This window comes from Corvus kubaryi, unplaced genomic scaffold, assembly GCF_017639235.1.
Source record: "Corvus kubaryi isolate FWS band 111438036 unplaced genomic scaffold, C.kubaryi_AGA036_p1.0 split3-37304, whole genome shotgun sequence".
Taxonomy (NCBI): Eukaryota; Metazoa; Chordata; class Aves; order Passeriformes; family Corvidae; genus Corvus; species Corvus kubaryi.
Genome location: NW_024582087.1, coordinates 3,395,346 through 3,410,588, shown reverse-complemented (window position 1 = coordinate 3,410,588; position 15,243 = coordinate 3,395,346). Strand labels below are relative to the sequence as shown.

At 49.2% G+C, this 15,243-nt stretch overlaps 1 protein-coding gene across 1 annotated transcript in view; it reads left to right on the top strand.

Annotated features, from left to right (window-relative positions):
• Positions 1–14,906, top strand: part of GRIK3 (glutamate ionotropic receptor kainate type subunit 3) — a 107,727-nt gene extending 92,821 nt beyond the window's left edge. Inside the window, exons 12-16 of the mRNA XM_042015448.1 lie at positions 367–485; positions 2,315–2,532; positions 9,241–9,463; positions 9,690–9,940; positions 10,830–14,906. Of these exons, the coding sequence (XP_041871382.1) occupies positions 367–485; positions 2,315–2,532; positions 9,241–9,463; positions 9,690–9,940; positions 10,830–11,024 (1,006 nt within the window). The 3' untranslated portion in view covers positions 11,025–14,906. The remainder of the gene's footprint in view (positions 1–366; positions 486–2,314; positions 2,533–9,240; positions 9,464–9,689; positions 9,941–10,829) is intronic.
• Positions 14,907–15,243: the final 337 nt, after the last annotated feature.

Genomic DNA, 15,243 nt, shown 5'->3' with positions numbered 1-15,243 from the left:
CCATCCCATCCCATCCCATCCCATCCCATCCCATCCCATCCCACTCTCACGAGCTCCGGGTGCTGTTGTAGGATGCAGTATTGAAGAGATGATCCAAAGTGACCAAAGGCTCTGGAGAACCTGAGACACCTCAGGAGAACTTGGCTTCCCAGGTCTCTCTGCTCTCCGGAATGCAGGACATGGACTTATGGCCATGTGGGTGACTTGGGCTGAATTTGCCTTTTTCTGTATAAAGCTGCTCACCAGAGGGTGGGCAGCCCCTGCACAGCAGCACCAGAGGCATTGAGACTCCTTTTTTCCAGTTCCTTTAGGGTCTTGTCCTGCCACATCCCAACTAACAAACTCTGCTTTCCGTGCGTGCCGCAGGTTCAGCCCGTACGAGTGGTACGATGCCCATCCCTGCAACCCGGGCTCGGACATCGTGGAGAACAACTTCACCCTCTTGAACAGCTTCTGGTTCGGGATGGGAGCGCTGATGCAGCAAGGTAGGGCAGCACCCACCTGCTGTTAGGGTTTTTTAAATTTAAAATTTGTTTTGGCTGCAGCCTCCTGGTACCTCCTGGCCCCTGCAGTGCTGAGCACACACCCAGCCTGCTCCAAGGAGGTATGCTGCCTTCATCTCCCTCAGCTGCTTCATTCCCCACATCCCAGAGACTCTGTAGATTCCTATTTCTGTTTATTCAAATCATTTGTTCAGTTTCAGGATCTCTGACGTGGCTCTCTCTGTTCTAAATCAACTTTTCCAGCAGACAGGGTGTTTTGCCCTCTGCTCCATCCCCATTTTTCCCCTCCCCTGGTCATTCTGAGCAGTGTGAGACGCCCTGAAGCTCCCCCAGCCCAGGACAGAGGTGAGGAGCTGCCCTGGGAGCCTCTGCCCAGCAGCCCTTCAGGAGTGCTGTCAGTGGCACTGGTGAGCCACCATGACAGGGACCTCAAAAACGGGATATGGATGGGATTACATTCCTGTGTGTGAATGGAATAGAGCAATGGAATGAGTAGAATAAATCTGTTCAGAAGGCAGCAGGGGGGGAGCTGGGGAGCAGCTCTGAATAAGGAACAAAATTCAGCTGTGATCTAATTGCAGAAAATCCAGGAATAGAAATAAGTGGAAAATGTCAAACATTTGTCACACTTTAATTTACCGTGTATCACTGGTTATATCCAGAGAGCAAAAGAAGCACAGCCTTGGCTCAGTGGCAGGCACAGAGCTCCTGCTCCGAGCTCCACTGCCACCGCTGCCGCCTGTAATAGAGATTCCTCCTGGATCTCGGCTGCCCTCATGGACAGTGACAGTTCCCAGCAAGATGGTTTAGCAGGATGAATCATCCCTCTTATCAGATGCTGATAAATGAAAAGAGCTATATTCTTTTTAACTCAATTCTGCATCTAACAAGAAAAATATTTCAAAGCCAGACTGATGTCACAGCATCCGATGCATCAAAGGGCCGGAGATGGAAGAGGGAAGAAACAGGATCTTGAGGAGAACCAAAGCACCCTCAATATCCAGGACTTCTCCTCTTCCTGGTGTCTCCTTGCTGCACTCTGAAGGGAGCAAAACTACGCCCCATGCTCCGCTTTGATGCCATGCTGCCTAAAATTGCTTTGCAAAGCCCAATCTTTGTTGCACATTCCAGGCTGATAAATCCTCTGAGCACAGCTGTTTCAAACCCAAAGCTCTTGCCTGGCTTTAAAAGGTGTTTTGGGTGATTACAAAAATAGCACAGCCCATTCAGCCCTTCATGTCTGCTCAATAAAAGTCATTCCAGACCCACTACACCTTTTATGCTGTAACATCTCCTGCTTCTCCACTTCTAACTGGCATTCAAAGCCCTGCACCCTGATAGTTCCTTTCTCTCGCTGTTTGATTTTTTTAAAACCTTGTGTATTTGAACACACTCCCCGGAGTGAGTCTTTTGAAAATAATCTGTTTAAAAGCAAAGCCCTTTTTAAATGGCAGAACAAAACACTTATAAAAGTTCATAAATAGCTTGCTATTTAAATCTCATAAAAGCAGCCCAGTTAATTACTTCAGTTTGGATGTTTCCTGTAAATTGGGCACTGTACCCAAGGTCAGTAATCAAGGGAGCGGGTTTTTCTGCAAATGCTACAAAAACCCCACTGATGTCATCGCATGTAAGATGTCTGGATAATTTGCCTCAAAACCAGTTGGCTTTAATTACATAGCTGGAACAGTTTTGATAGCGAAATCTGATCCCATATATATATATATATGTATATGAAATGTACATATGGATATATGAAATGGGTCCTTTCCCTCTATTTCCTCTCCCCTCCTTCCCCTCTCCCACCCCAGGCTCGGAGCTGATGCCCAAAGCCCTGTCTACACGGATCATTGGTGGCATATGGTGGTTCTTCACCCTAATTATCATCTCGTCCTACACGGCCAACCTTGCGGCTTTCCTGACGGTGGAGAGGATGGAATCCCCCATCGACTCGGCAGATGACTTGGCAAAGCAGACAAAAATAGAGTATGGAGCAGTGAAGGATGGAGCTACCATGACCTTCTTCAAGGTGAGACCGGGCAGAGGCTTTCTACCTTCTGGGCAGAGATGCAACATGCTGAGGCCATCAGGAGCCAGAACAAAGATCCAAAGACAGACAGCTTCCCAAGCCGCCCCTGCTGCTCCTTCCACACAGCTTCTTTCAGTCTCACATCTTGCCCACTGAGAGTGTCACTTACCTGAGTCCCACCAAGGCTAAATTCCCCTTTTCTATTGTTAACTGAGCTCACAGTTACAAAATTAAACTGATTTTACAGTTTTGGAGGCTCTACCCAATATTGGCTCAGTCACCCTAAAACGTAGGACATACCAAAGTGTAGCTTGCATTAAAGTCTTACAGAATAATCTTACATTCCCTAAAGCATCTTCCCAATTTCCACATTTGACCCACCCAGCTCCTTCCTTGCCTCTGCCAGCACAGCCCCATGGAGCCCCCAAAGTGATCCAGCCAGCCTTCAGGGACAGAGGAGAGCCCAAATGAAACCCACAGCTGGACAGATGGTGCAAAGTGCCCTTCCTGACCAGTATCTTGTATAGCTGAAATATCTTTTTTGTCCTTCAGGTATTCATATCAAGGTAATCCAGTTTTATTAACCTTTGAGATCCAGGGCAAGGTAACACTACCCGTGCATCACAATCCAATTGCATTAACTTCTTCTATTTAAAGCATAATTAAATTCAGAAGTCAGTCAGATTCCACCGTTGCCTCAAAAATAGAAAGAAACTAAGAGATGTAAAATGACCTTTAAAACCACTACTGGCCTGTAAAAACCCAGCTTAAAAAGAGAGAGAATAAAGGGATAGAAATGAGGGGTGATTAAGGAATTATCACCCTGGCAAGGAAAGAGGCCCCAGGCAGATCCCAGGCTTTGGCTCAGGAATGGGGGCTGGCTCCCCTGCACTTCTGGCTCCTTCCCCCTCCGCCACCCTAATGCAGAAGGACACACATGGGACAAACACAGTTCAGGTTTTACCAAGCAGGTTGTGCCTGCTGCTGCAATATTTGAGCGGGCGCGGGGTGATGGCAGCTTGACGAGGCCTTAGCAGTTTAATTGCCAAGACTCATTAAAGGAAATCAATATGCTGGATTTTAATAATAGAGAGAGCATTGTTCCTGTGCAACTTCTCTTGGCTCTGCTCTGGCTGAGAAGCCACTGTCCTCCCTGAATCCTTGTGCTGACTCTGACAGGCAGCAGCAGAGGTTGATAAAGAACCACGGAGGGGTTAGTTTGATCTTTAATGATTCTGGGAATGCCCAGTTGCTGCTGCGGGCCCATTTGCCTCCTGCAGTGGAGCTGGTCCATGCAGTTCTGTCCATGGCACAGCCAGATGCGTGGTGGTATCTTCCAAAGCCATATAAACCTGGAACAGCCAGCAGGGAAAGGCAGGCTATAACTGTGTGCTTTAACTGCGCTTTCCAATATGAATTTTATATGGGAATAAAAGGAAACTATCTCTTTTAACAATCACCAGGACACAGTATATTTATTGCTTCATATCATTATCCATCAGAATCATACTTCAGGCTTCTAACAGCGTTGGCATGGTTTATTGATGCAGCATATTTTCCTTTTCCTTTTTATTATCATTGTTGTATGGAGATGAATTCTCAGGAATGTCCCTTCTGACAAGTGTTTCCATTACTGGAGCAGTGGGAGCGACCATGTGGGATGCTCTGTGCACTTGTCCTTCGAGTACAGAGGGACGTGGGAGAGATAGGATTTCTGCCAGCCCCCAGCAAGGTCTTTGTCCTCAACTGGGTAATTCCTGAAGTAGTTTTGGTTCAGCTGCTCTGTCAGTGCCACCTCCATGGGGACACCTGTCACAGCACAGAGCTCCGGGCACCAGGTGTCAGCTGAGGATCCACAGTCCCTCAGATGAGTGGCACTGGAGGAAGAGCACATGGCTTCCCTCCCCTTCCTCTGCTCTGCTCCTGGGATCACCAGCAGAGACAGCCCACGCCAGCCACGGCTCCTAGAGCACTCCTGGACATCCAGAGCCTGAGCACTCCAGCAGCTCTGAACACGCTGTCACTGCTGGGACAAAAGGCTGATGGCAGCACACAAATGAGGATCTCACCTGCTCCGTGGATTACCTGCTGTACTTGGCCCAAATTACTGCCTGGCTCCTTGTATGGCTGTTCCCCAAAGTCATTCCCCTCATAGCAGGAACGCGCTCCTTCATCTCTCTGTGTTAAATCAGCTGCAAACCGCACACACCAACCCTGAGCACACCCGGGCCCTGCAGCCTCTGTCAGTGCCCATCACAGTCCATGCTGGATCCCCCCCAGGAATGCAGGAGGAGAGCACCATCCTGGCAGCTGATCTTAGGGAGCAATGGGCAATGGGAGGAAGATGAAGGCAGATGCCTTTCCATGCTGTTCCATGAGACGGTTCCCAAAGCATTGACCAGTTCGACCTCTGTTCAGGCTGCCCGAGAGCTCGTGCAGAGCTCACCAGGGACACTGCAGAAGGTCCCAATGGAACCAAGACACCTCTGGGACAGCTGCACAGCGAGGGATGCTTTTCCCACAAAATTTGGCCCCATGCAGCTGAGCAAACCAGCCATGGCAAATGGGAAGAAGAGAGAGTTTTACGAACCATACTGGCAGATTTGGACTTCATGAAAAGAACTTTTGAGAAGGTGTTTACTCCCTGGCAATGCAGATTGAGTTACAGGAATAAACACAGATCACTCAATTTAGGAACAGCATCTAGAGTTCATTATAACTCATGCCAGAAATCCTTCCCATCCCACAGAGGATGCTGCCTCTCTGAATGGAAGGCCAGGTCTCACGTGCAGTTTGGAGTCTGGGTGTGAGTGTGCGTATGTGTGTACAGATACTCACTCATACAGAAATGTTAAATCCTCAAGGCTAAGTATCTTCAGTTGGTGGAAATCAATTTATTTTTTCATACAGGATGGAATTGAAAATCTTAAGCCTGAAAGTTCCTTTCGTGCCAATTTGGCTGTTAAAAAAGCGTGTATGTCTTGGCAAGGTGCCTCATAGGGGCTCCTCTAAACGATTCCATTAATTGATTTGGGTGACTGGCCCTGCAGAACTGCTTATTAAAGGTGGCTTCTGAGCTGTGACTCTGAAGAATGAACTCGGAGGCGTTCTCAGTGTCGCTGTGATCGCTGCGTTCGGAGGGGCTGGCACTCGGCTTTCACACACACATCTCATTTAGCACTAACACGAGGTGATTAAGATGCAGAGCACAGCAGACCAGATTCTGGTGTTATTTATCCTGAACAAATCAAGGAGAAGCTCCACTCACATGTGTCGGAGGGAGAGATGTGAGCAGGAATGAGACTCGACCCCCCCGTGTGAGCCATGGCTGCAGCACCAGCCCTTGATAATTAGTAATATCTCCATCAGTCCTAACATCCCGGAGCTCCTGACACAAGATCTTCTGTGCCAGGAAGAAGCCAGTGTCAGACCATTTATCTTAATGCTTCAGAGCACCCAAGCAGTCCCTCCTCATCTACCTTTGGCAGCAAAGTTGTCACTGAAGGGGACCTGGAGACCCTCTAGAAAATGTGGGGGCACAGGAGGGTCTCTTTATCCACAACAAACTGAGATATGCTTCTTTTAAGAAGCCCATAAAAGTAAATGGGGAATGTCTCAAGAAGAAATTAGCACCCAGCTACAGCACAGCAAATACCAGATCAGACCAGTAACTAACCCCAGCAAGGATCTTTTAAGGTAAACAGTGGTAAAAGCAGGAGTCCAGCAAAATCAAATGCACATACAAATAAAGAACACAGAAAAAAACATCAGCAAAATAAACACAATTTAAGGCATTCTTTATTACTGAATTACGACTAAGATTGTTTTGCTTTTTTCCATGGTGCAGTCCTGGCTGACGACATCCAAATTCCCATCGATAAGCAACGCCTTTGCAGCGTGACCCAAGTATTTGAGAGGAGGACAGGGAGAAATGAACTTTTCCCTCAACTATAAAACATGTTCTTTGGCTTAACTGAGTGTGAGCTGGAGCAGGGACGCTCCTGCCCTTGCTGTTCCTGCGATTTGGGATAGATGACTGACATCACTCTCACAATGACTGACAGCTGCTTCCAGGTTTTTAGCAAACTATCAGCCTGTGAGGGCTGTGCTGGAAATTCCAGCTGGGGAATTTTCCCTTGGAAAAGCAGTGTTCTTATTAGGTTTTAGAGCCTGAGATTGCCCTGACCAGGGCTGTGTGTGAGCTGCACCAATGGCCTGACCTCCCTCCTGGAGGGACCCCCCACCTCATCTTCCCTGCCGGGGTCTTGGCCCTGTGCCCGGATCTCTGTTCCAGCTGTTCATTAGGCACAAATGAGCAGTGACCAGCAGCTCCATTCTCGTGGCCAGCCCTTACCCAGGTGTGCCCCAGCTGGAGGAGTGCTCGACCCCTGGCACGGCCGGAGCTGGGCTCAAAGGAGCACAGCCAGCACTGAGAAATCTGGACTCTTCCTGGCATCCCAAACACAATTAAATCCTTTCAAGCTGGTCAGGAGCAGTGATTTAAGAGAAGAAGAGAAAAGTGGTTTTTCTCTTCCAGGGAACCCTGTCTCATGTAATTTCAGTCGCCTGAAGAGGTCCACTGCCTCATGCAAGTCCCATTTGCTTCACTAAATGCAGCCTATTGATTTTTTGCCAGTTTATTTTGCTCTCTGCTCTAAACTGGGAGAACACTGATGTTAAAAGCTCTGTGTCAACACCCAGGGAGCATTAAATGCAGAACGAGAAGAAGAGAGAGGGACAGCCAAGGAACCAAGAGGCCTCTGATGTGAACTATATAAATGTTAAACAAGTCCTTATCAGCCAGCCGAGCACACGATTCATTTCAATTACCCATTGTAATGTACAGATATTTAATAATCCTTTTGGAGGCTACATTTCTTGCTGCTCTTTGAGGTTTGATAGATGCCACAAATCTACCTTACAGGCACTGGTCCAGATTTTCAAGCGAGGGAGATTATCCTGCCTCTTGAATGAAGTTTGCTCCGGCACATCCACTGTTGTGCATTCATCAAGTGGATTATAACAAGCATGAGCTTTAATGGAGAAGAAATGAATCCCTGGGTATTTCAGTCAGGAGAAGGGGCCCACAGGGTTAAAGGCAGAGGAACAGCCTTTGTTTGAACAGCACTGCACTACCCAGCTCTGGGGTGATGAGCTCTTGTTTAACTTTTGCTAAACACGCTGGAATAAAGGAGGTGGATGGGCAAAGCATTTGGAATACGAAGCATTACAAGGGACTTTTAGCTACCTCACCTTTATTTATTATGGTTTTATCAGAAGAACCTATGCTGGCACATTTTGGGTGATACTGAAGAAATGGAGGGGAGCTGTGGCAGCAGCAGTTGGGCTGGGCTGGGGCTCCATCTCCTGCTTTCTCATGGAAGGACAGAGACCAGTAGAGAGATAAACGACGGCTGAAGTCACAGCTCTGCAGCAGCGATTCCCCGTGCAGCGGCTGCTGAGCGGCCGCCCTTATTCCAGGCAAAGCACAGGGACTTATCAGCTCTCTGACTTATCAGCCAGCTCCAGGCTCGCTGAGGAGCACAGTGGAGGAGGAGGTTTGGCTGACTAAGCTGCCTCTTATGAAATAAGAAGGCAAAAAGAGATCTAGGAAAAACAAGAAATTGGGCAGAAAAGAAGAACGGTGCATAAAGGAGCCAGCAGCGGTGGAAACACAAGCCTCAATATCCAAGTGCTGTTCCAGAGCCCACTGGAGGAACAGGGCTGGTCTGAGGCAGAAGCACTGACCCACAGGAGCACTGGGACCAGCGAAGGGGCAAGAGGACACTGCTCTGCCTGTCTGGGGAATCCTCCTAAACTAAAGCCAGTTCTGACCAGTAGTCTGGGATAGTGGAAGGTGTCCCTGCCCATGGCAGGAGGTGGAACTGGATGAGCTTTAAGGTCTGTCCCAACCCAAACCATTCTGGGACTCTGTGATTCTGTGACTTTTGTGATAACTGACAGAGACAACTCAGAAGGTGCTCGTAGACAAATGGTACATTTCAAATGTTATGGCAAGACGTAAAATAACCATATTTCTTCTCACTCAACACATTTTTCTAGAAGAAAAAAAACATTCACACGAATAGCAAGCTAGGAAACATACTCCTTCCTTTGCAACAGAATGTCTGCTGATAGTGAAAGAATATCCATGTTTATTTTTAGCCATAAGACAATCTTCTTGAATATCTCTGTGCTTCTGTTTACATGGATGCGTTAAATCTGTTTGGCAGTTGCACATATCTCAGAGGAGACATGTTTCCTTGCCATGCTTGAGGAAAGACAAAAATATCATAGAGTGTAGAGAAAACCACGTCCTCCAAAACCCTCCCTGTTCTCGCTGCATGTAGAAACATTACAGGGTAAACAAATCCTGGTTAGGAAATGAACACATTTAAGCAGATCTAACAATGGCCTGTGAGACAAGGGGGCCTCCAGGGCATTGGGCAGGGTCTCAGTTCCACCTCAGGACCAGAAGCACATGCACAGTGGGATGTTTGCTGCAACCTATGTCTCACTTTATGGCAACATAAATCCAAACAATGTTGGACAGTGAAGGAAAAGAGGTATTTAAGACAAAGTCAAATTTATGGTTGCTCCATTGTGTGATCTGTTCTCAACTATTATTATTATTTACTGAAAAGATACCAGCTTTCAGCAAATGGATATTCATTCTTATTTTGGGGCTGGGGCATATCATTTTTCCAGAAATCCAAAATTTCCACCTTTGAAAAAATGTGGGCTTTCATGAGCAGCAAACCCACGGCACTGGTTAAAAACAACGAGGAGGGGATCCAGCGAACCCTGACGGCCGATTACGCGCTGCTGATGGAGTCCACCACCATCGAGTACATCACCCAGAGGAACTGCAACCTCACCCAGATCGGGGGGCTCATTGACACCAAAGGCTATGGGATTGGGACACCCATGGGTAAGTGACAGCTCTGCAGGTACCCCGAGGGGGGCCGGTTACCGCAAACACAACAGGGGTGATTAAGATAATCCACTCCCAGTGGCAAAATTCCAAATACCAGACTTTACACTGTCTGCCTGCTGAAGAGAGGTCTGAACTGCTCTGCTTAGCACAGACACCTTCCCTACTTGGTGGGATTTTAGTCCCACTTTCCCTCTGTGTATAATGGTGTTCCCATCCCCAGGGTCACCGTACAGGGACAAGATCACCATTGCCATCCTGCAGCTCCAGGAGGAGGACAAGCTCCACGTCATGAAGGAGAAGTGGTGGCGGGGGAACGGCTGCCCTGAGGATGAGAACAAGGAGGCCAGTGCTCTGGGCATCCAGAACATCGGAGGGATCTTCATCGTCCTGGCAGCCGGCCTGGTGCTGTCTGTTTTCGTGGCCATGGTGGAGTTCATCTACAAGCTGCGCAAAACGGCCGAGCGTGAGCAGGTACTGATTCCCTCTGATTCCCTCAGCCCCCTTAGCCCAGCATGCTGACCCCAGAGACAGGCAGGGAGGGGGCAGAGGGATCCAGCCTGGCACCCCTAAAACATCATCCCCAGGGGCTCACTGGTCTGTCCCTCTGACAGCCTCCACTCGGGGGAAAGTCATGTCTGCTCTGATCAGGGTCATCTGCTGCTGCAGCAGCCAGACCAGGACACGTTTGTAGGGTAGTTTAGAGCAAGCTGACAAATAAATCATTAAAATATAGGCAGAAGTCCCTAGGAGGGGCCTTTCTCAGCTGTTACATCCACTTGAAATCACTTGCACCTTCCAGGTGTGACTATACATGCCTTCTCCCCACTCCCATTCAAAGAGCAACGAGTCAGGGCCCACCAGGAAGCCTCACACTGTCTTACCAACTCTTTGCCACACTCTCAGACGCAGCCCATCAGTGGCTGATCTGTTCAGGAAACAACAGAACTGCTTTTATGCTCTTCCTCTTCCGTGGGTGTCCCGATGCAGTAAGTGGAACGTGCATTTGTGTGCATGACCAGAAATCAAAGCGATCTGCCCTCACGGTGGACTAGACAGAGAAATGAGAGCTGCCCAGTAGCAGGAGGGTCAGACCCGGCCCCGCCTCCCCCCAGGGATCACATAGAGCCAGAGCTCCAGCAGCCGCCTGCAGCTCTGCCCTTGTGCAGGATTTAGCCTGTCAAAGGTACAGCCCTTGCCAAGGTGCCCACGCAGCCCCGCGGTCCCGCAGAGCTCAGCCGATGCCTGAAACAGCCCCAAACCTCATGCTCACCCTCTGCTGAGCCCTTCCAGCCCCCCTGCTCGCAGAGGGGGAGCAGAACATTGCAGCAGTAACGGAGCGCTTTGTCCCCGCTGTCCCCAGCGTTCCTTCTGCAGCGCCGTGGCCGACGAGATCCGGCTGTCGCTCACCTGCCAGCGCCGGGTCAAGCACAAGCCCCAGCCCCCCGTGATGGTGAAGACGGACGCGGTGATCAACATGCACACCTTCAACGACCGACGGCTGCCCGGCAAGGACAACATGACCTGCAACACCGGATTGGCACCTGTGTTTCCCTAGGGAATGGGAGTGGGGGGGTGGGAGGGAAGGAATTGTGGCAGACAAGGCTGGATGCACCCTTAACTAGGGAAGAATGGATTAAAAAACAAGAAAAAAAAAAGAAAATAAAAGAAAAAAAAGCCTGGTTTGTTCATTTCAAGAACAAGGCCTTTGCAACCCAGCTGCATCCATCACCGCAGAGGAGCCAGAACTTCCAAGCACGGACAGTAACGTGGGTCTTGGGGCTTTTTGCGCTGGTTTTGTTACTTTTCATTCCTTTTTTTTAATGCTTCGATCCTCCAGGCCTCATGGAGTCCAACCACCACCCAGGAGTCTGATGTTTACACACTGAAAACACGCGGAGGTGAAGCAGAATTGAGCCAACCCTGAGTGGGTGAGGAGGAGCCCTGAGCGTGGCTCCATCAGCACGGCAATAAACAGGAACACTCGGTCAGGTGTCAGCACCTGATCCACACCGACACACACAGCACATTTTGGATACACTGTCCCGGAAAGGAAGAGGCATCTGGGAAGCACTGGGATGGTCGAGGCTGTGCCTGCCCTCAAAGCAGCTCGCGGTGGCCCCTCACCTCGCGGCTGTGCTGGCCGCAGCCATCCGGAGTGGGATGTCCACCTGGGAACATGGTGGCAGAAGGTGACACACGTTCCTCAGCAGATCCAGGGCAGCCGACTGGGAAGGGGGGAGTGAGCCTGAATGGACCCAAGTTCCGGGCCAGGGAGGGCACAGCGTGGCATGCCCAGGACCTTCTGCACCTCCGAGTGACACCACTCACACTCCCCGTGCCAAGCTCCAGCCCAAGCCCAGGGTGACACCGTGATCTCCAGGTCCTCAGCTCCGTCTCTGCTCTTTCTGCAAAGCTCAGTCTATCCTGCAGAGAAGCATGGGAAGCACCCAGGTCCACGGGCTCCAGCAGCAGCAGGAGCAGAGCTGCTTCCAAGAGCCAAAACTACCGATTTCCATGAAATTCAGCACCACTGAAATGCAACTCAAGACTGGGAGGGGACTGTGGGCCTGGTTTAGGACTGAGTGCTGTCCATTGCATCAAGGACCTGAAAGATGGATCTCAGCCTGCGGGGCCAGGGCTGGCCTGGGAGGAGCAGAGCTGCCAGAGCCAAGCCTGGGGTCCCTCCTGCTCTGACCACAAACTGCCATCCCTCAGGCAGCCTGTCCATGGGATTTCAGCAAACACACACTAAAATGTTTTTAGGAAATCCTCCATGAATTGTGTTCTTATTTTCAGGTTGCTTAACCCAGAAGGTTGGTCCTGCAGATGAATTTAGGCAGAATTACCAAAGACCCCTCTGCTGACCTAAGGTAACACTCGAGTAGCGTCCCTCAGCTCCATCCCTGCCAGGGGACCCGCAGGCAGCCAGTGGGACACTGTGGATTCATTCACAAAATTAAACAAATGGAAATTCCTCTGCCCACTGTAACCCAGAGTGTCACACGTGATGCAAAGGTGCTTAAAAGCTCTGATTTAAACACTGGTGGTGTAGAAAACAGCAGCGCCCTTCCTCTGCAGGGGTAAGAGGGACAGTGACCTGCTGCAGGACCCCAGCTGTGCCCACCTGTGTGGAAGGCAGGCGGGGCAGGGATGGAGCAGCCAGTGCCCAAGCTCTGCACCCAGAGCCTTGCTCTGTGCCATGGCTGCAGCGGGTGCTGTGGCCACTGCAGGAACTGGCCGCTGAACTGACCCCGTTTGCCCTCCCAAGCAGCACGGCCATTCTGGAAAGTTTCTCCTCGCCCCAAGGAACAAACCCATCTGTAGCTGATTTTGGATTTTTCCCCACCTGTTCCTCTCCATGCTCAGTCAGGAAGGTTGTCTCGAGCTGAGCAGAATTAGTAAATTAGCTCGAGGGGGAAGAGCTGCTCCCCCACCCCATCATGGAACACAGTTTCTCCCTATTTTGCTTTTCCATGATGTAAAGAAACAACAGAGTGACTCCAAACAAAACCAGGTGATTTGTCATACTTTGACTAAAGTAAAGATATGCAAAGAAGTTACATTCATTTCCACCTTTTCACAAAAACCATGAAAAATTAGGGGTGAAAGCTGCCAATGCAATGGGTATCAGATTCTTAATAGTTTGCTGCCCAAGTACCTTGAGCAGAGGACAGACTGAAGTGTGGGGCAGCTTCCAAAAGCTAATGACATACTTTCTGTACTCCTCTGCAAATTGTTAGGCTTGTCAGAATAGTAGATTTTACATTTTCCTTGTGAATTTCTAAGCTCTAAAAAAAAGCAGAGATGAAAACAAAACCTGAAACTGGCTTTAAATGTCCAGAGAGTAAAATACCACAGAAATCAGCATTCGTTTTGCTTCTTCGCAGATTTTTAAAAAATAAATAATTACTGTTAATACCACAAACCCCATTTATTTATTGACACCAGCCTGATTTGATTTTACTCACAAATGTGACAGGTGAGCATCTGGAATTACTGGTGTACTGCCAGCCAGATCAAACCCTGCAGATGAACCCTTTCCTTCCGTCCCTACACTCCTAAATCAGCCACGAACTGCAGCCAAATTCCTGCATCTACATTATGGCTTTGTGTTGAAGTTTTGATCCTTGAAACACTTGACATTCGATAAGGGAACGTTCTGCAGCGCCCAAAACAATGCAGAGGAGCTGCTGGGACCCCAGCCCAGCACAGACCCTTCCCCCTGGCCCCCGCTCACTGTGACCTGAGGGAACGTGGACGATCTCAGCCCTCAGCCTTCCTGTGGGACCCGGGGGCAGCTCACCCAGGAGAGCTCCCGGAGCCTCTCCCGTGCCTCCGTGTGTGCTCCTGGTCCTGGAGCCCAAAGCCATGTGTGTTCATCCCAGAGGAGGAGCAGCGAGCCCCACGCCTCACAACTATGTGCTGGGAGAATTGGGAAGGGACAGACCCCATGACAAAGCCTCGAAGCCTTCTGTGAGCGTCCGTGACCTGGTTGGGACTAGCAACAACTCACGTCTGAAATCACCCGACTTCCAACGCTGTTTAACTTGGTTCCTTTCTTCACTTAGGCAGAGGGACTGGAAAACTGAGGAGGAAATACAGAAAAAGCAGGTTTGGGTTATTAAATTGTATCTAAACTGTTGTCACCTTGGCTCACCGTCCCCTTATCACTTGCTTTTTCCCTTCAACTCTCCTGTGAGACAGAGCAGGGACATCCAGCAGCTTCCCTGGGGTGGATTTTCTGTTTGGAGTCAACCAACAGCATGTGTCAGGTCTGATGTCGAGGGGACAAACCCACAGAGAGAGAGAATATGCAAAGAGGAACCAGCTCCAGCTCTGGGCACCCACTGCTCCACCTCGGTGGCGGCTGCTGGGAGCAGGATTCAGCCAGGTGCTGGCACAGAGGCTCTCTGGGGGGGTCACAGCAAAGGGACATCGTGGATCCTGGTGGCTTCACCCAGTGTTTACCCCAGCACCCAGTGACCGTGGGGCACGACAGTCCACAGAGTGCTCGGGGCTGGCAGGGCAGGAGAATTCCCAGGCATTGGCATCACGAGCCCTCTGCTCTGTACCTTACTTTGACATGTTTCTCAAAAAAAGAAAAAGACAAAAAAAAAAAAAAAGAACAAACAACAAAACAGAAAAGAGTGGGAAAAAGGAAAAAATAGTCTCCGTGACATTCAGGGGATTTTCCTTTGTGGACATGCAGAATTTCTATGAATATAGTTTTTTGTAAACATTTTGTAACAATTTTGGTTTCATAGTAACTGTGTTACTTGCTGATCATTCTAGGCTGATGTAAATACAATTTCCAAAAAATAAAAAAAAAAAAAAGAAAAAGTTCTGATTATTTTCCTTTTTAAGACACTGTGATATATCAAAGTGCACAGTTTGCTGTATGAAGTAATATGGTTTTAAATTTTAAATAAATAATTTCTAGAAAATAATGACGTTTATGCCTGTTTATACTCAACATCTTCCCTTTTGCTTAGATTCTATCCTAAACTCTCATTGTTTAACGACATCCCAGCTTTTTCAGTCACAAAGCTGGTGATGATAAAACCAGTTCCCAACTGAACCCAAACACCTGGGAATTGCTGCTGGTGCTGCTCACCAAGGGGGTTGTGGCACGTTTGGGGTGGTGGTCATGGTCTCAAGCACAACACATAGAGGGGAAGGGGAGGTAGAATTTTGGCCAGAGAGATGGAAGAGACAATGAGGCTCAGACAGTGCAGCTCTCCTTGCCCTCACACACCTCCCACAGTTTGATATCA